The sequence below is a fragment of the Thunnus albacares genome, chromosome 5, assembly GCF_914725855.1.
Source record: "Thunnus albacares chromosome 5, fThuAlb1.1, whole genome shotgun sequence".
Taxonomy (NCBI): Eukaryota; Metazoa; Chordata; class Actinopteri; order Scombriformes; family Scombridae; genus Thunnus; species Thunnus albacares.
The window spans coordinates 23,244,086-23,267,166 of record NC_058110.1 but is presented as its reverse complement, the minus strand read 5'-3'; the positions used below and the strand labels follow the sequence as shown (position 1 = coordinate 23,267,166).

The 23,081-nt window shown below is 41.4% G+C and overlaps 1 protein-coding gene across 9 annotated transcripts in view; it reads right to left on the bottom strand.

Moving 5' to 3' along the window:
* LOC122981895 (IQ motif and SEC7 domain-containing protein 1-like) overlaps positions 1-23,081 on the bottom strand; it is a 97,407-nt gene that overhangs the window by 22,526 nt on the left and 51,800 nt on the right. The window contains exon 1 of one of the 9 annotated variants that reach the window (XM_044350710.1): positions 20,765-21,213. The exons of 5 other annotated variants lie outside the window; for them this stretch is intronic. In XM_044350710.1, the coding sequence (XP_044206645.1) occupies positions 20,765-20,841 (77 nt within the window). In that variant the 5' untranslated portion in view covers positions 20,842-21,213. Of the gene's footprint in view, positions 1-350; positions 507-735; positions 1,123-13,863; positions 13,964-20,764; positions 21,214-23,081 lie in introns of those variants that run through there. 3 more of the 9 variants (XM_044350715.1, XM_044350711.1, XM_044350712.1) reach the window with 3 other exon arrangements.

Below are 23,081 nucleotides of genomic sequence, written 5' to 3'. Positions count from 1 at the left end.
AAGAATCAATACTATTCCCTCGTTAACTGCCAGGCCACATACTGTCTGAGTCAAGCTGCCCCTCCTCCTCCCTCCTGTCAAGACTCATACAACAACAACAACAACAACAACAAAAACAACAGAGCCACTGTCATAATCCATTAGTAATGAATAATTAAACTATCCTCCACACTACACTCAGCACCTGCCCTTGAAGATCCAGCTATTAAAAAGCGGCCGGTAAGCGGGAGGGCCACGACACACCACAGGAATGCCCTTCAACCAAGCAGGGGGGGACAATCCAACTCACAGATGGAGTCTGTACAGTGAGACTAAACACACCATGATAGCTCACGCATAAAATGACTCACAGAGGGGAGATGATCTGTTTTTCCATCGTGAGGTAATCGAAATTGAAACGGCAGACCCCACTTCAAAATTCATGATCTTTGTGGCATAGCATGAAGCACCACATGACATCCTGTCATCTTCCAGCATGTATTAGGGGGAAAACAAAAAAAAAAGAAGCGGTTTAATTCGGCGTGTGATCCAAGCCCTTTTCACAAACACACATACAGACTGTCTCTCTTGCTGTTTATCAAACAAAGCCTTATGAGCTCTAGCAGCCTGGTTTAACCTCATCCAATGACAAAACACACACATGCACGCACACACACATACACGCAAGCACACACACACACACACACGGACTAGAACAAACACACTCACATTTTACACTCTCCTATTACTCCTTACCAGCCATTCAGCTCCAGCTCCAGCAGCGATTGGGTCTTCTCTGAATTACACTGCAAACACCACATGCTGGCCAGCACTCACAAGATGATGTACTCCAAACATTAGCAGTCCCCCTCACCAGTCCCCATTACTGCCTAAAAGGTTTCACTAACAGAGAGGCACATCTCAAAACTGCCATCTGCTATAGCTCTCTACTCCTTGCAGACAGTCCCATATCTTTGCCTTGTGAGAGCAGCTCCCTATGGATGGTAGGCGGACATGGTCAGTGCAAAGTGGCAGTCTGTAATCTCTGACAGACAAATAGAGCTCTTTCTTTTTCTCTTTCTTCCTCTCTGTCCTCCGTACGCCGGGCTGGTAGGAGTGTAAGGGGGGCGGAGGCTTGGAGACAGGGGAGTGTGGGTTTTCTGCCAGGCCCTGAGCAGTATGGAAGGGGGCGGGGTGCAGGGAAGGGGGTGTGAGAGCGTGGTGGCTCTGTAGCTGGGTAGAAATAGAGAGAAGGGGACGAAATACCACTTGCACAACATTAATCTTGCAAGGAGAAGGACGCACGAATGACCCCGGAGCAGGAGATGTAGAAAAGAAAGTCACGTTTTTCGGGCGTGTTATCAGAGAATGCGAAAACATGAAAAGGAGAGCTACAGACTAGTGAGGATTGGAAATGAGAGATAAAACAAGTAGCTAAAAGCGCGGGGAGGAGGGTGGGAGAGAGTGACAGCTTGATCCAGTTAGGTGTATAAAGGTATTGTAGATAAACAGGAATGGAACTGAATAGAGAAATAGGTGAGGGGACAAAGCGTGAGGAGACGCTGGCTTGAAGAAAGAGATAATGTTGAAGGTTTGGGAGTGTTTGAATGTCAGAGGTACCTTTTGTTAGCCTTTTTTTGCACAGAAGGAAAAGAACTAAGTGGGGAGAGATGGCAAATACAAGAGAGCACCTCTATTAATAGAGCCTTTCAGGGCTGAGACGTGACTGTTAAGATGTGAACTAAGAAAAGAACCAGAGAGGATTTAGTGTCTTTCAGCTGCAAAAAATAAAACATCAAAAAAAAAAAAAAAAAAATCACAGTGGAGTAGCAGTTGTCCACCTCTAGCCCTTCTATTTTCCACCTCCCTCAAATCAGCGTTGTTTAATTTCATTCTGCCACCCATATTGCACCATACATCAAAGCAAACCTCACCAGAATTTCCATCCAGCAGACCCCCTAACTGACGGTGCCTCGTCTCTGGACTTCAGCGTTGTTAAGACGGGCCAGAGACTAATCACTCCTCTGAGAGAAGGGGGTTGGGGTAAACTGCCTCCAAGTCAAAGGTATTTTCTATCTAATGACAACAGGCACAGGAAACAGAGGAGAATAGCTCCCACATGGAGCAAGTTTACAGGGACACCAATCATCTGCACACACACACACACACACACACACACACACACACGCACGCACACTTGTCTCTGAAGGGAGATGTGGATGTCCTCTAATTACAAGCCTTAAATGATCACCTTCTCCTGACTGTTTTCATCTGAAACTTCAAACATCAGATGCATAACGAGAGACAGAGCAAACAAAACAGTTACTAGAAGGAAAAGTATGCAAATCTTAACGTGTCAGGCAGCACGGCACTCGCAAAGTGTGACTCAGGCAGAATGATGTGCAAAAAGGCAGACAGAGACTAACTGGCCGACCGGTCTATTTCAGTTTGAGACCTTGGCCTTGCACGCTGGTGACTACAGCTGCTAATGCCTTGTGGAGCTGCAGACTCAACTTACAGATCTCACCTATCACGCAATCTCTCCGCTCTTACTGAAATGTGAATTGGGAACAAAACCCCTTTAAGATGTCCCCTTAATAAAACTGGCACCCTAGTTATTCAATCATTTTGTTACAGAAGCACAGACAGGGGCAGGCATGCGGGCTTTGAAATGTGTGCATGGTATTAGATATTAGCCGCAGTGCAGGATTTGTTTTCCTGGTGGACCACATGGAGTGGCTAATTAGAGGTTATTTGTTTGGGAATGAGATATGAAGTAATATCACGGTCTCATTTTGAAGGCAGGCATGTGATGCTTATAAACCCCAAGCCTGTCATAATTGTTTCATCATGACGCTCAAGGGCAGTATTAGCTTAAGTATCACGGAGAGTTCTGCTAAAATTATCCAATTAGATGAATTCAAGGTAAAGCTGAGCTGTAAAAGTTTGTACAAACTTCAATACACTTGGTAAGCGTGTGTTATTTTCGCTCTCTTTCTGCCTGCCTCCGCATCTTTCTCTTTCTCTTCTAGTATTACGATCCAGTCTAGTCATCCCGTCTGGTGAAGGCCCACTCCATCTCCCGAGTCCTGCCTGCTCCAGAATGATGTCATTGAGAATTCCAAGCAGAGGCCCACTCTCTGCTCATAAAACGCCATTTCTTCAACTCAATACATATGGTCTCTCTGCGTTTCAGCTCCTACTCTATCATCCTCCCCCCCCTCCTCCCCAGTTTCAATGCCCTCACTTCTTTTCCTCTTCCTTCTAGTTTTAGAGTAAGAAAAGTTAAGATACATTACACTTGGGGAAAGGCCAAAGAGGCATCCGAGGGTCAGCTTCACACAAATGCCTTTATCAGGTGGATTCCCACAGATGTAGTACCTGAATATTATCAGGAGAACAAAAAAAACTTTCCCATTGCAAAGAGAGTGAAAAAAGACAGAGTAGAGGAAAAGACAGCAAAAGGAAACGACAGAGGAAAGTGATAGCTTCCTGGAAACTTGGTCACAAGATTTTGGCGCTGTGTGCTGTGTCTACATGACATCATGCACGGTTACTCATTATCTGCTTTTGCTGGATGCTGAGCGACTGAGACCTGTGCTAAGAAACGGAAAATAAAAAAGAAAACTCAGCCCTGGCCTGGTCTGGAAACAATTAGAACGGGCTGATGTCATAGTTTGATACAACAGCATACTAAATGAGATGTAGTGGCCCCGGATAGTTTTGTGAACACAGAGGACTTTGTATAGGAGGGAAAAAAGAAACACATTTTTCCTGTAAATTCTCAGGAACAAAGAATTTCAGCACATAAGAAGGATCTGGCAGCAGATATATAAATAGAGTTGAAATGAGAGTAATTAAAGGATATGCTGCCTCTGCTCATCACATCCTGGCAGCAAAGCTGGAGCAGATGTGTTGCCTGTGGGATCCTATGGGATTGATCAAAGATCATCAGTGGCAAGTGATGTCTGAGAGGCTTTTCTCTTTTCTCCTGTTCATACATCATGAAGGAATTCCAATCCAGATAGAAACAATCTGTCTGTCCAGACACATGGAAAATTAAGGCTCAACTAGAGGAGATTATGTCTGAGATTAGTTTTGTTGCATGAAAACATTATTCAAAACAACTAAATGCTTTTAACACAAAGCGCAAGCAGCTCAGATATGATCTTTTCCCACAACTAGGGCTAAGTCTCAAACCTGAATACTGTTTTGGTGCAGATGTATCAAAAATGTCAATTACCGAAAGTTGGCAGTGAATGTCTGGTCCAAATCGCAGGCTGATTAACTTATTCTCTAATCAGATATCTACTGATTTAAAGTGAGACTGTGACTTTTGAAAGAAGAAATAACAAAATCGTCATTAAATGAAACATTTAAAGTTTCATTTGAAAAAAGTTGAATCCATAAGAAATAAGACACGCCCTTGCTTCATTCAAAAGCTGCAGCCTTATGTGATATGCTAGTTTATGGTGGCTAACGCTTGCAAACTATAGGAAGATATTGTTGACTCAGCTCACTGACTGAATGACTCTTCTCTAATTGTGCTACAGTTGCATTTGTTTTAAGCAGGTCACAAACATTTCAAGGGTTCAAAGGTCAAAAAAAAAAAAAAAGTACCGTACCTGAGCAGGGACCTTTATTATTCACTGTATCATTTTTAATGCTGCCCAAATGTCTTTGCATTTTGCCTCAGCATTGAATTGGGACATCTTTGTTGTCTCCTGCTTGTGGTCCCATTTCATTCAGTCAGATCACCCAATGATAAGGCCCTTAATGCAGAAAACTCAAGAGAAAAAGCAAAAGTTACATAGAGCAGCTTTAAATCATAAATTGCCAGTTTTAGACTGTATTTTTATTGAGGCAAAGTTTTTACATGGCTGCTTGTGTTTAAAGAACATGAAAAACAAGACGTATTTAACCACGAGTAACACGTTTCCTCAAAAGTATTTTTCTTGTGTGTGTACTGCCGGTATCGTATTGGAAGTATCATCAAAACATTTCAGCCCTACCAACAACAAGTGGGTAGTTCACACACAGCTAGGAGGATCCAGGTTTGCTCCTTGGCCTTTTCTGGGTGGAGTTTTTGCTCGTTCTCTCAGAGTTTGTGTGGGTTTGCTCTGGTTTCCTCTCACATTCCAAACACATATGCAAGTCAGGTGTGGAGGAGACTCTAAGCTGCCCAAAGATATGTTTGTGGGCACCTAGTGACCTGTCCTGGGCATTTCTCTACCATCCTCAAAATGACTGAGTGGGCTGAGAAAACGCATGAATAAAATGACACCCTTATGATGGAAACCAAGCAAACCTTTACTTTACAACTCAACCACATGTTTGTATACTCCTCTCTGTGTATGCAGTTCAGTAAAAATATTACATTTTAAGGAACTGTAAATACAGAACTTCAAAGCTGTACTTCTCCTGATTGCATGCATATGCAATCTGTCTCTCCCTCCATAAAAGGCACATAGAGGTCATGTATTGTGTACTGTTGCCATTATTAGAAACAGGCTCTGTTTGTCCATTTACAATATTTTCCTTTCTGTTCACTCCATTACCAGATACCATATTTCTCTGAAGCTCTTCACAACGCCCCGCCCCAGCCCAGAAACACACTAGAGCACACAATTCTCTCTTGCTAAAAATAGACCCATGTGAGGTGACACACTCTGGTAAACACTATGAGAGGGAGACGAACAATGCTGTGAAGAACAAGAGGAGGAATACGCATTAACACGATAGAACGGCCTGAATGCCCTGCTGATTTCGTCTCATTATCTGTTCCTTTGTGTCAGATCGATACGTAGCGCTTTTCAATGACTCTGTGAAATTTTGAGGTCAGTTGGAAAACAGTGTCTCCAGCGGTTAGTGCTCAGAGAAAGTCCTGACTGTAAATGTGACAAAGGCCACAGCGGGTATAAATACCCATGGTGGTCATGATGGTCACAGGAGCGTGACACTGCAGCCAGACCGACATAACAGATCTGACAGAGTCATTCCATGATGGGACCAGTCCGCAGCGGGCTCTCAAGAGTGACAGTGCCACCCACTGGTTAGAAATGATACCACATACACTCTTGAAGACTAGGCCCTGGGGGCAGACATGTGGCAGTGATGTCATTCAGGACGACTGAGGTCAGACGTGTTTTTCACAGTGGCAGGCAGGGAGGGTGGCTGGGTTATTCAGAGGAACCGGGATGTAAAAAGACCAGCCTTTTCTGGTTGAGAGATGTTGGTGGGGGCATGTGTGGGGGTTGGTGCAATAATCTATTTGAGGCAGTGACAGCTTCACACCTGTCTCAAGTCTCACAGAGAGGGTCCTGTGGTTTATAAATGCTATGTGGCACAGAAATGATCTTCAGCATGTCTTGCATCACTCTTCTTTATTCTTAATTGTATAGATTAAAAATAGAACGGAACGAAAAGTTTTTTGTATGTCATATATACTGTAAGTTTTTTTCCGACAAATCTTCCTTTTGTTTTCCTTTAATGCAAAACATATACAACATTGTAAGATTGTAAATAATTATGCACAGTAAGCAATTGGACATTAATTTGTTCACACTCGCTGAAAACAAAGTAAATATACACAGAATAAAAAAGTACTAGATAACATTCAGATGTCTCCATTTTGAAGCTCCATAACCTTCCTATAGCTAAAAGACACCATCTGCTTCCCTTCCTAACAGCACCATGGTGGCAAATCAATCATCGGACAACTTCTGATTTAAATAACATCAGCCGAACACTTTTAAAATCACATCTGTCTTTACTCTCCTGACTCCAGAACTGATTTCCAGATGTCATCCATCAGCATAATCCCAGAGAATTAAAAAAAACATAAACATATCTATCCTTTGGTATAAACCAGACATGTTCTTTAAGTAGATATCTGTGTTTGGTTGCATGAGCACGTGTTCATGCGCCTGGCAATGCAATCAATTTGGAGCCGTGAGCTAAATGACATCACTGAGCTGGGTAAATTGACTGGAAGGCTTACAATGATAATAATTGCTGTTTCAATCAAGGTCCTTTCATTGCCGACTGCATCAGTGATCAGATAAGTAGCTGATGATCTTGAAGAAGTTGTGTTGCTCAATCATTCAAATCACTCACAAAGATTTAGTCAAGCACGAAATGGTGTTATGGTTTAGTGGTATAAATAAGTTTCTTGTTGACAGACATGTTAATTACATGGCAGGTTGTAAATTGTATGCTCTTAAATCAGTGATTCAACATGAAGTACGGATGCATACTTGTCTCTACAATACTTTGCTATATAATATGTTGACACAGATCAGGAATTAAGCTTAACTTGAAACAGATAAAGGGAGGAATCATAGATCAAAACCCCTGAATTCCTATAATACCGCAATGACTTACATTCCACCACTACTCACCTCTCCACACACAGCTGCTTAATCACTTTAACAGAGTTTGCCACGATTTGCTTTCCTTCAGCCCTGGACTCCACAGTCAGGACTCTAGTTACTGTTACTGTGCTGTGCTGTGCTCTGCCGTCTTTCTCTAGCAAAGCCAACGATGCCTCCGTGGCATCCGAAGCCCACGGCAGAAACACTAAAGCTATTGAGCCCCAAGGAGCTCGGCCGTCTACACTGGCACAAGTCATTGTTTGTGTTGGCACTGCCTATAAAGGCAGCCTTTCTCATGTCTGCTCCATCACGCCTTTCTAGTCTTTGATCAGGGAAAACACAACCACTGAACAACAGGGACAACCCTGCAGGACGTGAGATGTGTCAATATGTCAAAATCTGGCAAATCTTATTTGTTGTTTTCTTGTTGGGACCCGCAAACCACGGTCGTAATACTTTGCACGTCACTGTGTGATTTCAGCATCGTAAAAAAAAAGTTTTCTTCCAGTTTCTGCTCCTCTTGGAAGTGAAAGCACAAAATGTATTTCATTTTAATGGCCCTCATTAGGCTGACAGTGATAGAATCATTCAGGAAACATAATGTTATTTTAGGAGAGAGTGCCCAAAACTGACTGAAGGACTGAATACAGATGTGGTTAAGTGAAGGCAGCTATAAGTTCAGTCATGATCTGCTGCACAAAAACTGTTATGTGACAATATCACCAGAAATTTCAAAATGTACATACAAGTCATGAAACTGAAGATCCCTTACTCCCATAATTCTGTTGTGATTCAAGTCATTTCATTAACTTAAACACAGCAGTTATATATTTTTAAAAAATCTACAACTACACAAGTTGAGAAATTAGAAATATTTCTTATAGGGCTGAAAAGGAAATCTAAATGGATTTACTACAATATGTTGATCAAGTAAGAACTATTTTCAAATAAGAATTATTTTTTTAGTCTGTTTAAAAGACAATATGTTTGGCCAGCAATGAAAGTCAATAACCGGGGGAAACTGCTGTGTCAGGATCCCATTTGTTAAAGGAAATCCTGACTGTTGTGTTTTTTCTTTTTTTTTTCAAAAACTTTGCACATATAAGCAAAACACGACCTCTACTCCAGATCAAATCATCAAAGAACCAACATGAGAAAACTCAGGATCACTTTACATGTGATGAGATTTTCCCCCCAGCTGCAATGAAAACTTGATCAGTTGTATTTAAATATTAATTGAAAGCCACAGTCGAATGCACCTTCACAATGAGAGTGGAATTGAAAAAGAAATTATTCATGATTCTCTTGATTATGTCTTCATATACATGGATGTCAGTTTTGGGAGGTTGACAATGAGCTGAAAGCATTGTTTGGAAATTTGAAAATTAGTCAGTAAATCATTTTTCTAGACAACCGGTAAGCAAACAATCACAGAACAAAAGCACAGAGATAAAGCACTCGTCCTCGATCCGCATTCTTTTTGCTCGGGAATGTGAAAGGAAGCTGAGAGGAAACCTTTTGTGCAGGTCACGAGAGTGCTGAGAAATGGATTCAAGTTGACATATTCCAGGAGAACAAGATAATCCTGAGTGTGCAAGTTCCATTCATACCACATTTCCACAAGACCTGGTGGGTGCAAGTCAGCAGATCTTATATTTCAACATACGCCCCATTCAGGCAGGCGAGGTAGGACATGAGGCCTGGCTTTACAGAGCGATAGAGACATTCTGAGAATAACAAGCAGACTCAAATTCTTGATAACAACCCCTTGAGGGGCGGGGGGGTTATGCAGCACCATGTTTATTGTTTCATTTCTCTCAGCCTTCAATAACCTCCACTTGAGACAAGAAAAGAGGGTTACACAGGGGCATATGGATTAATTCACCATTTCTGTGACAAACTACCTGACAGCAACTGATATTGTTTGGCTTCCATTTAATTCACACGCTAGCAAAGCTTATTGGACGTTTTCTAGCATGCATCGGAACTCAATAACAACACAGGTCCTTCAGGGGTGAGCTAGAGAAGAGCCAGCCATCCGTATCATACATCAACATTAACACAAAGCTTGCAACACACTAGCCCTGCTCAGAGGAGTCTCAGAATAATAATAAAAACGAGACAAATTCATGTCATTACAGAGGAATGGATTTCAAATGTAGAGTAAGTCTCTGTGCTACCTTGGCTGTATCCTTGGTGGTTTTATGTACGCTCCATAAAGCTTACTGCTTTATTGACTAAATGCGCAGCCGGGTCTCTGCTGGCTGCAGGGCCCATCGATCTGTAGCCCCTCAATTACTTATTAGAGACCCCCCGTGCCAGCTCTCTCAGCCTGCAGGATAACAAACTAGCACTTCGGGGAGTTGGGTCATTGTGTCAAAAATTGTAATCATGCCAGGATATGTCAGTTTTAACAAAATCATTGAGATGTCAGTGTGAGCAACACACAAATCAAAACTGAGCAGACAATGGAGGCATGTAATATTGATACTTTTTGTTTTTTTACTAAAGCATGACTTATTCTCGGGTTTCCATGATGCACAATTCCAAAAATAAATGCGCTTGGACAAGGACGTGGAAACAGCAGAGGGCAGGGAGGATGTTTCTCTACCTCCCATTTTTCTGGGATCCTACAAATTGCCTGAGAAGTCGAGGGAGCAGCTACATTAGGAGACTGATGTGTTGGTTTGGGGCTCTTTTGATTCAATGAAGCTCAGCCTAATTCTGTCATTTTAATCAACTGAACTTCCTAACAGCCTCAGGTGTCAGTCAAAAGCAGGAGGTTGTATCAGTAGAGAGTAGTACTCACACCCGCATGATAATCTATGACTGACACAAAGATCAACATGAGCCATTTGAGAATGTTTTCTCTTTTGGTGGAGTCTGTTTCCTCAAGCTGCTTCAACAGTACAGTTACAGTTTTAATTCTGGGAGTTCACTTGGCTTTCTTCTTTCATTTTGCACTTTTGATATATTGGCTTGGCAGAACTTTGGTAACTTGGTGGAAAAAGCAATATTCCATTTATGGGAAAGAGCTGTCTGACACGTAACATCTGGTCTACCTCTGAGCTGCTGACCTTATTCCCACAATCTGCAGTATTGAATTTATATGAGCTCAGGTACAAATTGTATAGGGGAGCCTCTCAACAAACAACTACGACCTGCAAGGGGAGGATCATAGGACCAATGGTGACAGTCTAAGGCACTACAGTTAAACTAGCTTGTCTAGTTGTACTGTAACATAAGACAAATAATAAAGAAGAAACACAACTAGAAAATAAGAAAAACTCTCTCCAGCCAAGAGAAAAACATGGTAAAGTTTCATAATCAACGGACTGTGTTTCTTTATTATTTTACCTCTCTTAAGTGTGGCTTTGGTGTGATTGGAACAATGTAAAACATTCACAAATGTTAAAACAATGCAAAACTAACTAAATACTAGTAGCATCTAACCTCCCTTCAAAATGAATTCATTATGAATATTCAGTAGTTGAGTTGGTAGTAAAACAAGCTAGTAGATTAGCTGGCTAGCAGAAGTGCTAGCTTGGCTATCCTCGTCGGTCACGTGATCCTCTCCTTGCAGGTCGTAGTTATCCGTCAAGTCTCCCAATAAGGTAAGGTAATAAAGTCCATATTATACAAAGTCACGCATAAACATTGGGAAGCAAAATAGGTATTAGATATCATTTAGAAATATAGGTGTTTTTAATATATTTGGCCTGCATTAGCTAGCAGCTGGCTAGCCTGGGTAGTAGGGTTGCATTCCAGTTGGTAAAACCTGAATTTGTTAAAGGAATAGTTTGCCATTTTTGGACATAGAATTTGCTTTCTTGCCAAGAGATGCCACTCTGATGTCTGTAAGCTAAATATGACGCAAGAGCCAGTAGGAAGTTAGCCTAGCTTATCATAAAGACTGGACTGAATTAGCCAGTCTGGCTCTGTCCAAAGGTTAAAAAAAAATCTACCTACCAACACTTTTAAAGATGGCTCTAGTTTAAGTGATATTGAGCTTCTCATTTAATTCTCAGCAAGTTTATTCCCAAAAAGTCAAACTAGGCTATTCCTTTAATCTCAAAGTGTAATGAATCTCTATAACAAATTTGGAATCTTTGACCTGTTCCTTGTTTTTATTGTTCTTAGATATTAAGTTGCTTATGACCTTTTTTTTTGAATTGTTAAAAGCTAAACTGACATATTGGATTTGATAAGCATATTCAATATCGGATCCAGATTGATAAAATGCTATTGGAAATGCTAGTTTTGTTAAAACTAAAATGTTATTGTTGGCTATTAGCGAACTACCTGGAAACCTCACTGTAAAAAACACTGTAAACAAGACATTGTTCAGGCTTGTGATATATTAAAGGGACATAGTTAAGTCACTATGTCAGCTTCTCAGACACTTTCCCATCCCATCTGTTCAGCAAGTCTACAGTGTAAATAGGGTCAATTGCCTCACTTAAACCTTTAACCAGGAAACTGAGTAGAATACTGCATAAATGTTGCAGTGACAGCTGGGAGGAGCAGTTTCAGAGGGAGGGACATGGCAAATCAGCAAACAGGATGACATCCTTTTCCCTTGTATAATCTGTTTATGTGTTTGGAGTTGAGCGCAAAGAGCTCAGTCTTTGCTGCTTTGAGTTACACGGGAAGGCCAGTGTGAGCGTGACAGGTTCACTTTATAATCCGCTGGACCTCCTGTTCAAGCGCATAAACATCTGTTCAGCATAAGGTTGAAGATGCTTTTGGGAGATGCTTGCTTCTCCGCATCACGTTCAAGCAGCTTTGAGACCTTATTTTAACTTTTTACTTTCCCATGTGGATACAATACAGAATAATGGGAAGCATTTCCTGAAAAGCCAGTTCACCATTTTTGCCCTAACACTGCATTTAATGATGAAACGCTAAGGAATTCTGTGTAATAATAAGCAATTGAGATTCATAGCTGCTGCGCTGTGCCTAATGATTCCAGGAGGGAATTCTGCCTTTTATTTGCCGTAACACAAAACGTAACTCAGCAACATCCTGCACCAGGACAACAAGATAACACTACATGTGACCTGACAGAGTGTAAACACAGGACAGAGAAAGAGGAGATGGGAGGAGCGGGGGGGCTGATAGAAATGGAAGGTGGATCTGAGAAGAAGGGGCGAATTGCACATGATGTAAAGACAGAATGCAAAGGGGAGGTAAAAAGAAGCAGTGTGCATACATTCAGTACAGTGCAGCTCTGTATTCTCTCACGTACAGACTGATGACTGATGAGAGAAAAGCCGTCTCACGCTCTGTGCATCTAATAGGCTCTAATGATGGCCTTGCTAAGCCATCCATTCTGTTAACAGGTCTATAATGAGAGCAGGTCCGAGTGGACTGAGCACACAAGCTCTTCGCGGACAATTGGCGCAAACAGATCTGCAGTCCTGCTATAGGTTTCTTTGAAAAGATGTAAACAGGATGCAGGATGAACAGGATGATTCACAGGAGCAGGAATGTGAGAGTAGTTGGGATTGGAAATAGAGAGTTGGCCAGTTCAGAGACATAACATAAATCACAGAGGGATAGAGGGCAAAACTTGTTGGAATTCTGTAGTAGATGGCAAAATACACACGTTTGCTTAAATATACAGTGCTACTTGACTTACTAAAGATGTATTTTGACTCTAACTAAGAGGCAAAATAAACACAAACAACTCTTCCTCTCTGCTCTCCCTCCCTCCTGGCACTATGCATCAGCGTGAGTGTGACATCAGACTACAGAGCAGCAGCGTTGGCACCCCAATGTACGAGCATCAACGGCTCTGTTACACACTTTCCATACAAATACACTCACATTCATCCACTTTTTATTCTATGCATCTCTCATGCAGGGCTGCAATTAATGATTATTTACATTACTAATTAATCTGTTGGTTAGTTTTTAGATGAATCTATTAATGGTTTTACTCTATAAAATATCAGAAAGGTAACGTCTTCACATAGAGATTTAACAATTAGTCAATTGACAGGAAATTAATCCGCAACAATTTTGATAATGATTAATAATCTTTTTAGTAATTTTTTAAGCAAAAATGCCAAAAAATTTGCCGTTTTCAACTTCAACGTCACCTTTGACTCACTATTTTCTGACATTTCATTGACCAATGAAAATAATCGCTAGCTGCAGCCCTATCACATACTATCTTTTGTTTGACCAATTGTCCGAAAATCTGACAGTATTCATTTTACAATGATATAAAAGAGAGAAGAGCTAAAAATTCTCACATTCAAGAAGCTGTGATCAGAGAATGTTTGGCATTTTTGCTTGACAAAATCATAAACTATTAATTGATGATCGTAATTGTTAATTAATTTTCTGTCTAGTGATTTCATGACACACACTTACGGTGTCGAACAATGTAAACAGCTGTCTCTGCTACAGCACCTACATGAACCTGCACTTTCACAGCTAGAGAGATCACACACACACACACACACACACACACAAACACACCTTCAGGACAGAGCCCACCTACCTCCACACATCTGTCTCCAGGTTGGCCCATAGTATGCAACCTGATCCGGTCACTGATGACAAATTGCTACAGCTCTTTACGGAAAGGTAAGGTGACCGTGGTTACTGGAAAGATACACCGGCTCCGTCAGGCGCAGAGGACTGGGAACCACCATCTGACTGATTTACTCTCCACTAATCAGCACATTCTCCTAAACGTCAATGAAAAGAGGAGGTTCCCCTCATACGGAGCGCCCTCCCCCTGCCTCACTCAGCTGTGTCACTCACAGCCTCACTCTTTCTTTGAATCCCTCTTTCTTTCATTTGTTTATCTCTCTTTCCTCCATCAGCTGTCCTCTCATTTTCGACCCCCCCAACATGCCTCTACCCTATAGTCCGTGGCCATTTATTCAGCTGCCGTGTTGATTTCTGTGGTTCAGTGGGGACGCGTCTGGACTCCGGAGCCTGTGTGTTGCAGCTCTGCAAGGTCACAAATTGTTTTTTTTCCCCTCCCTCTTCAGGACACATGGCGTTGCCGAAGGGGAAATCTGAGCTCTCAACCAGAACACATCCTCAGACAGCCAGAGCACTATCAAAAATGTAGCGAGATAACAGGTTATCTAACAACCTCTATATCTGAAGAAAGACAAGAATATTATCCACATATAGTTACTTTGTTAGAACTAAATTTGTCAGCGGACAATCAGAAACAGGATTCCTTAAAAACAGGTGAAAAATCCTTATCAGTGACTCTATCCTACTCACTTAGCAAAGGAAACAAGAGTCAAGAGTATAAGATGTGATTGTGGCAGCTGACACTGTATCTGTAAGTAAGTAACACTGTGTAAAATCTTATCCTGCAAACTTCCACCTCTTTGTGTTTCCTCTGCTTTTGTATCCTGCTCTGACCAGTTCTGTCCAGTTGACCATTCCTAAACAAAAATGTCACTTGTCAGAAAAAAGACCAAAACTGTGAGTCAGAAACTTTTCTGTTTCTCTTTGTATTATGCAAGTATGATAACTGTGTGAGCTGTCTGTAGTCAACTCAGTCTGTGAGACTATGAAAATCAGAGATTTGTCAGTCGTTCTACCAAAAAAAAAGCATGATTTTTTGCTCCCAGGTAAATCATTATTATATCAGAACAGTTGAGTAAACCTTGGCAGTAAATCTCTATAGCAGCTATCTGGGAGGAAAGCCAAAGAAACAGGCTACAAGGCTCTAGCAGCCTCTGTGGGACTCCAGACAAGGCAAGATCCCCCATCTGCCTTAATTTGTCTTCTCTCCACTCGCTGATGACTCACAGTGGAATTTAGGACTGCTCTTTTATTTGACTTAAGATATCTCACATTGTTTAATTTCTTAGCTCTCTGCCCTTGACTTACTCACAGTGGAGTGCCTGAATCAGTTGATTGAGTGGCCATTAACCAGCAGACTTTGACAGGTAACTTTCCCTGTTTCTTTATGAAGAATGCAGCCAAAGCCATGGACTATCCACACAGTGGGAGGGAGATTAACATAAGACCTCAAACTAGTCATAGGGGATTTTCTCAGACCTTGAGGCTGTTCTCTGTCCTGAAGTCTCTCTACCAACAGATGGTGCTAGTGTACAGTCAACACACTGCACTGAGACTGATGTTGGGTTAGGGGATACATGGCTGATCAAAAGACTCCTACTCTAGGGGGTCCAGAAAACAAGTTGATGTAAAGTAAAGCACTAGTGGGTGAGTTATTGTTTTAAAATGTGCAGGGAGAAAGGAGTTAGAGAGAAACTTTATTCTGTATCCCCAAGGAGCTCATTTAAGCTGTGGGGTCTGTATGAGGAGACAGGTTTGATCTCTTAGTCTCATTTGTCAGTAATGACTCTTCAAATCCAGCTTTGACTGGCCCTCATTTTGATAAGAACTGTCTCCAGTCTGGGTAAAAAGCCCTGACACCTAGAGCAAGCTGCAAACACAGCCATCTACATGTAATTATCAGTACCAATAATTCAACTCCTGTGCAATATTGATCAATTTTCTGTGGTCAGGTTAATTGCAGTCTAAAGAAATAAAAAAAATCAATACAGACAAACAATATCTGTGCAGCATGAATGAACCTCTGTGAATGATATCATTGAGAAGAGGGAAAAAAGGGTCATGTGACTAAGGTAACCTGAGTGATACAGGAAAGAGATGCATCTCTAGGGATGGTGCACCAAAGATTGAAAGCAGGATTTATCACAATTGCATGCACGTGCACAGATCTTCGAGGCCAGTTGTCAAGGCAACAGCTAAGGCTGTACAGAAAAAAAACAAAAAAAACAAAATGCACTGGCCGTACCGTTAGAAGATATAGATGTTTGTGTACATGGAAAAATACAAGCCTGCATTTACTCACAGCCCGAAGCAATTAGTCCAATCAGGATAAACATTTAACTTTAATGACTGTTTACCAGCCACAGTCTCAGCCTCCCTGACAGCATGCTTATTTCACTCTCGTTCAGGGACATGTGCTAATTTCACAATGTCATGGGCTAACACAATGCATGCAATAAAAATCTAGTTCAAAGTCTAATATTTAGTGATTGAAGGTTTTAAATTCTTTTTTTTTTAATCAGCCTTAAAAAATAAAACTACAGAGTATACAGACACAGTATGACCCTTCTCCCAGTTGTGTTACAAATGATCTATGAGCTGATGATACTAACATTGAGGATCTGTTCAACAATGATGCTCTAATGTTTAGTCTTCTGCCAAGAGCAGTATTTTATCCATTCATTCGCCTATTCATTGCAGGCTGAAACAGAGCTGAAAAGCCCCCAAAGGGACTACTCTGTTTTATAGAATAAATGCGCTGTCATGCCATTATCAACTCCCCCTGTCCCCTGACCCTACCCCACCTCGCTCATTTCTGACATAAATCAAAACACACTCTGGATAATGAGAGCCTGCTTTGTCACAGAACAGGAGTTGATAGATTTATAGCAATTACCTACATGAGCTCTGCGGGCTCAGCTTGTTCACAGCTGAGCATCAGCTCTCTGTATCACCAGTGATGCAGGTATAAAAGACAGGGTACACACACTAATTCCCATTCATGAAGAAGCACTGAGCGAGATTAGCCATAAAGATCTGGAGACCATGCATGCCAGCCTCTGGATTCTGCAGCAGAACGCTAAATTGGGAACTAATTATGCAATAGTGAGCTGTTCTCTTTTAGTCTGTGTCTGCATGCGCATACACATTTGCATGTGAATCAATCAATAAACTGCACACAAACTGAAACGGTGTACGTGCAAGAGAGTGCACGTGGAATAAGGAGCACAAGGTGCAGAGTGTGTATATAAGAGCTGCAGTGCAGCAGCATGAGCTCATCACTCTTCTTCCCCTCCTCCTCCAGTAACCCCCCATCCCACCCCTCCTCTCGCTCGCCATTACATAAGTTAATGCAGCACACACCCTCATTATTCTCCAGGCAGGCGCTGTGAAGAGATGCAAAGGAATATGTCATCAAAAGTAGAATAACAGCAAAAAAAAAAAAAAAAAAAGCCACAGAAAGACACAGCGCATGTGTTTCCCTCTGAGCTTTCACAGCCTCCCCACTGATCACAAAGAGAAGAGCAGAGGCAACACATATTTTGGCCCCTTGCTTTAATCATAGTGTACATATAATATGTACAAAAATGAAGACTGGGAGACTGGGAGAAGAGAAACATGACAATTTCTCCTAACGTGTGCATGTTTATTTGTGCTGTATGCATTTTCCTCATCAGACACCTCAGTAAATATCCTGATCATGAAAAGTGCTCTCTCTAGAAGGTGGCATTCTTGTGCATTAGAGTAAACAAACTGGCTTCTTCAGATGATTAGCATTTCAAAAGCTGTACAGCTTAACATGAGCAGTGTAGATACTGCAGCACAGGCAATGCTTGCAAATATATTCTCCCATAATGTTGCAACCCTGCAGCAATACGACGTGATCAGACAGTGAGACTGTAGTTTATTCATAAGAATTTCCCTCATGGACATTAGCCTATTTATTACTGTCATGATCAGATGTCCTTTCAGCAAAACAAGGGAGGCAAACTATTATAGAGAGAACTATTATTCTTAAATGTAATATAAGGGTAATCTAAAGAGGAGGAAAAAAACCATCTTCCCACACAATGCTGATGTCCCTCTGGGAGAGACACAAGTGTAAATTATTCAGAGGTTTGGACACTGACTGCAACTTAAGCATAGATCAGAAAAAGCCTGTGTGCATATAAAGTGCTTTAGATGTCAGATAAACCAAAGCACAAAGACGCATCAAGCTCTTTTTCTGGTCATGGCTACTAAATAAAAAAATAAAACAAGCTTAATGATGCATCCCCACTGTGGAAGCCTGCCCATGGAAATAGCCAGAGGATACAGATTCTTGCAGTGTAAACCTATTTTCCGCTAGATAAGCATTTGGACATGCATGAAAAATAAAATTTACAAACAGGTGAGCGGAAATATGCTGAATCAACTATGAGCACCTACATTTGGGCTTGGCACCACTTTGAGTGATTATGGTCCAATTCAACTGATGAATACTATAATTACAAGAGGAACAATATTATGAATTTGGATCTACTCAGAACCAATTTCACAAGCAGGAAAACCATTCAATTTTACTTTTAAGAGCTAACTGCAACTTGAGAACCACCATAACAACCTCTTCGCATCTCCATCATCATGGCATTTCTGACCAGAATACGGCTTCCATCCTAGACACGTCTAAGCTTTTCCACCCTGGAGAGTATTTTTTCACTCACCACAGCACAGTGGAACTGCAAGCTCGCTTTGGCAGGTTCCTACTTTTCCATTACAAGCAGTTCCTCTCAACCCCCCCCCAAAAAAAGACCTCACTTGTTATATAGCCAGCGTACCAAAGCAGGGGACCGACAAAGCAGTCAGTGCCTGCTCTCATTTGATCTACGTGCATGATGTTAAATCAGCTGCTCTCCAGCAGGAGTTCCAGTTCAGACCAACACCAATTTATGTTAATGTCCTGTTGGAGCCATTTACCTACCATGAAGCAGTGCAGTTCTGTCAGGAGGTGTTTAATATCCTAGTTCATTCACAAGAGACTCCACAGAGCTTCCTGCTGTACTCCGGCCCATGGAAATCCACTATGGGACAAGGATGCACCAGTGACAAGCTCCAGATCTACATGCATTAAATAAGTAATGCAGTCGTTGCGCTCTCTGACACAGAACAAGAGACAGATCAGATGTACCCTGGTTTCTACGGTGTCACTGCTACAGGATTCCTGTTTTAGAAACACATTGTATCACCTTGTTACTTTAATCCCTCAGACATTTAGTAAGTTAGCATGAATGCATTCAGGATGTCTACACCTTTCTTCATTGGCTCAAAAATATAGTTTTATTTGTTTCTCGCACCATGTACCATGCAGGAAAATAGGAAGGGATGGGAATACAAAAGGATAGACAGCAAAGGGAGGCAGGACTTTAAGGACTGGAGGAGCAAGAAGCAGCTTAATTTGGGAGGTTATTGACTAAAGTAATGTAAATGACTAGATAATGGTATAAAAATGCCCAACCAATAAATTGTCTGGCCAATATTTTCCTGTGACATTAGCTTATAGCATACGAAAGTGACCCAAGAATTCCCAGAAGCCATCAATATAACAAGAGTTGGGTGTAGTTGTTGGATTTGCAGCTGGGTAGCGTACGCCTACAGCTTGGTGAAACTAAAACTGGGACTGAAGGAGAGAAGATTCACCACTGTAGAAGAAATCCAGGAAAAAACACAGAGGCTTCTGGACATGATGACAAAAGATGACTACAGGAAATGTTTCCATGAATGGGAGAAGTGCTGGAACAAGTGTATCGCATCTCAAGGGGAGTGCTTTGAAGGGGGTTAGAAAGGTACTATTGAGAGGTTTATAAGGACAGACAGGACAGGAAGTTTCTTTTTCAACTGTAAAATGTCCCACTTAGTACATATATTATCACAACTCTTAAATAACCAGGTTTATGTTATGTGTTTTTGTTAAAATCAACTGATATTGTTATCAGGTTTTCAATCTCTCCAAAATCTATATTGCTATCCGCCCTAAAAATGCAGTATGGGTCAGACTCTAATGTTTGTGTAATATGTTCGGTAGTATGTATATACAGTATGTTTCGGTTGATGACCGACATAATGTCTGGGAGCCTTCCTCCAGTGTGATTTTATTCATTTATGTATGATCTGAAAAAGAATAATGGTGACAAAAGTCAAAAAGCAGTTAAGGGAGAGGCCTGTATGTTTGGACATTTGGAGTGACATAAGTAGAAAAGAACTTTTCCCTTCAGGCTCCATATCTATAATCAAGTGACAGGTTGAATGTCATAGAAAGGTACAAAGGAAGAGACAAAATGAATCATTCAATTCATCACATAATCTCGTCACTATGGACTTTGAATAATGTAAGGAGGAAAGAAAATCTTCTCTACATTATATAGAAGAATAGATATCTTTGTGCTGGTTTCTGTGTTCATTCAGAGAGAGATTTGAATACTGTATGTAAGAGGACATTCATGCTGTACACCTCTACGGTAAGACAAAGATAAGTGATAAAAAGGCTTAAGACAGATGAAAAAAGAATGACCAGATTATTCTTAAGTCTTTATTATCAAAGACATGTCCTTGATAGAGCAGACAGCCCTGAAAGACCTTGAAAATGTCTTTACTGTTCCCTGTCTGCCTTCTGCCTTTTCAACCAGTGATAATATATTTCCATGGTTCTAGAAAGGAAACCACCAAGCTTGAGCATATAGACAGGAATGTTATTTGATCAGTCAGACGTCAGAAATATCTGCACAGACTGCTGCGGTCAGTCGAAAAAACAACCACCACTTATACTGCAGGCCACTCTCATCCACACTGGTTTATGCCAGATGGTCTCCTACCTTATAGTTCGGCTAGAAATGCAGTACTTCCACATCGCATTCCACACGGCAGTGACATCACCGGAGGCATCGGACATGCCCGAAAAAAATGTGCATGGCACAAAGAGGAAGTTTCAAAAAAGTTTCAAAAACACAAAACTGCAGCAACTCCCCCTAAAGAAGCCAGAAGAAGTACAGTCTGTGCTCACTCCCTTCTCGACCACAAATTACACCCCACATCCTTCACTTTCCATAGAAAACCCACAGAGAAATTCATTCTTTCGCTGCTAAAGTTACTTTGTCTGTGCCTTTTAGAAGCTCTCCCTGCCCTAGTTTATGTTGGGCTCAGAGTTGCTGCCCAAGCAAGCAGCCTGATGACCAAGTAAGGTAAAGGCCCAGTACGTATAGCAGAAGAAAATCATCCCTCTTCTTAACAAAAGCTCTCCACCCACAACGAACCACACACCAGCCCTCTTTCCCCTCTCTGCAGACACCCCTTCCCTTTTTGTTCCTTTTTCTTCTGTCCAATGCAATCTTTGACTCATCAGCTGCTCCCAAGATGCTCCCCAGTGGTGATGGGCAGGGCCTGTGTTGTGTTTTTGATGTGTGCTTGTGTTTATGTGGATGTGACTTTAACAGCGCAAGATAGGAAAATAGAGATAGATGGAGATAGAGAGAGCACGGGAGAGTTTTCAGTATTTGTGTGTATGGTAATACTTGGGCTTGTGTCCAACAATCACACTGCTCTCAATGGGAAGGCAACGCAGGAGGGAGGGTGAACCCCAGTTCAGCAGCTGGGAGAGGCTGTTTTGAGTTACTACACTAACCTTGCTTTAACAACAAGCTCTCAGTCCTAGGATACAATCTGACTATGTTACACTGAAGCTTGAGCAATGTAATGAGTTACGCCCAATGACCATGATATTCCAGTAACTCTGTGGAATTGGACACATAATGAGCTGTTCAGAGTGTGTGAGAAAAAAAACAAAACAATCATCCTAAATAATTCCAACAACCACTGAGTCAGACTGAGATCAGCTGTTAGCAGACGATTTAATGATTTAGTCAGAAGTCTGTGATTTGAAAGACTAAAAATACTGAAGAAGAAGATAAAAACAGACTAAAAAAGGCGATTATAATACTAAAGTCATGTGTTACTGATGCTGCACCTACAGCTGGGGGGGGATTCCCTAGAGCCTGCGTTCAGAGACGTTGCCAGCTAAATCGGTGATGCATTATTAATAAATCATGGACATACTGTATTCCTCACCTTCAGAATACTAACGCTTATGACAAACTGCGTATTTATATGTGTGTGAATGCATTAGCATATAGAGATGTAACAGACGGCATGAATTTCACAGATCCTGTATCGGTGTCTTCACACCGCGGCTCGTTTGTGATTCAGACATCAAACATCTGCATGGCGGGACGCGCATGAAGGAAACCTCTGCAAACATTAGCGGTTAGATCTATCTGATGTACTGTAGCAGGAGGGAACTGGACCAAAATATTGTAGCTGAATATAATGGCAGATTCTTGTCTGACAACTGCAAAACTAAGGATCTAAACTGTGTTGTATAAGAGGAGGGTAACAATTCTGAGGAACTACAGTCACTCTGAAACTGAAATTGCAGCTTGAAATACATGTGAGATTATAGAGTATCAGACATTTGGTAGAGTGAGGAAAAAGTGAAACCACACAAATGTTTAAGCCCTTCATCATCATCATCACGGAAAAAACATTCCTGCTTTTCTTGACATTTCCAGGAAATAATGGTTGCTTTGCATAAACAGGCTCAACGTGCATCTCAGTTTGAGGAGCTGGTGTGTCTTGCATGGAGTGTGGAGCATCAGATATCTGTCGTGATAGGCAATAAAAGACATGAGAGGTTTTTTATGGACTCAGTACAGCAGCAGGGGGATGGGGCATGTAATTTACACAGTGTGAGAGAGGAGTGTGCACCTTTTTAACATACCTGGAAACTGTGAGACACAAACGTCTACATGTCTTCCTCTAATATGATGAATTCAAATCAAAGGAAACCACGATCCTCAAGATGTTATATATCTTGCACGCTCTGATTTACTCCTGTGATTTACTGTTTGAAGTGTCACCAAAAGGCATTAAATCTAATCTGACGACATGATTGGCATGTTGTGGTGAGAGCAGAACAAACCTCAAAACACATTATAGATCCATACGGTAAAATATAGATTTCTTTGCCAACCTTGATGCGAGCTGCAAAGCTACACTCAGTAATCAGTCATAGATTATGCAGTAGGTGAAAGGTGAACAGGGAGAGGTCCCAGTGGAACAGAGACGAATAAATTCAGT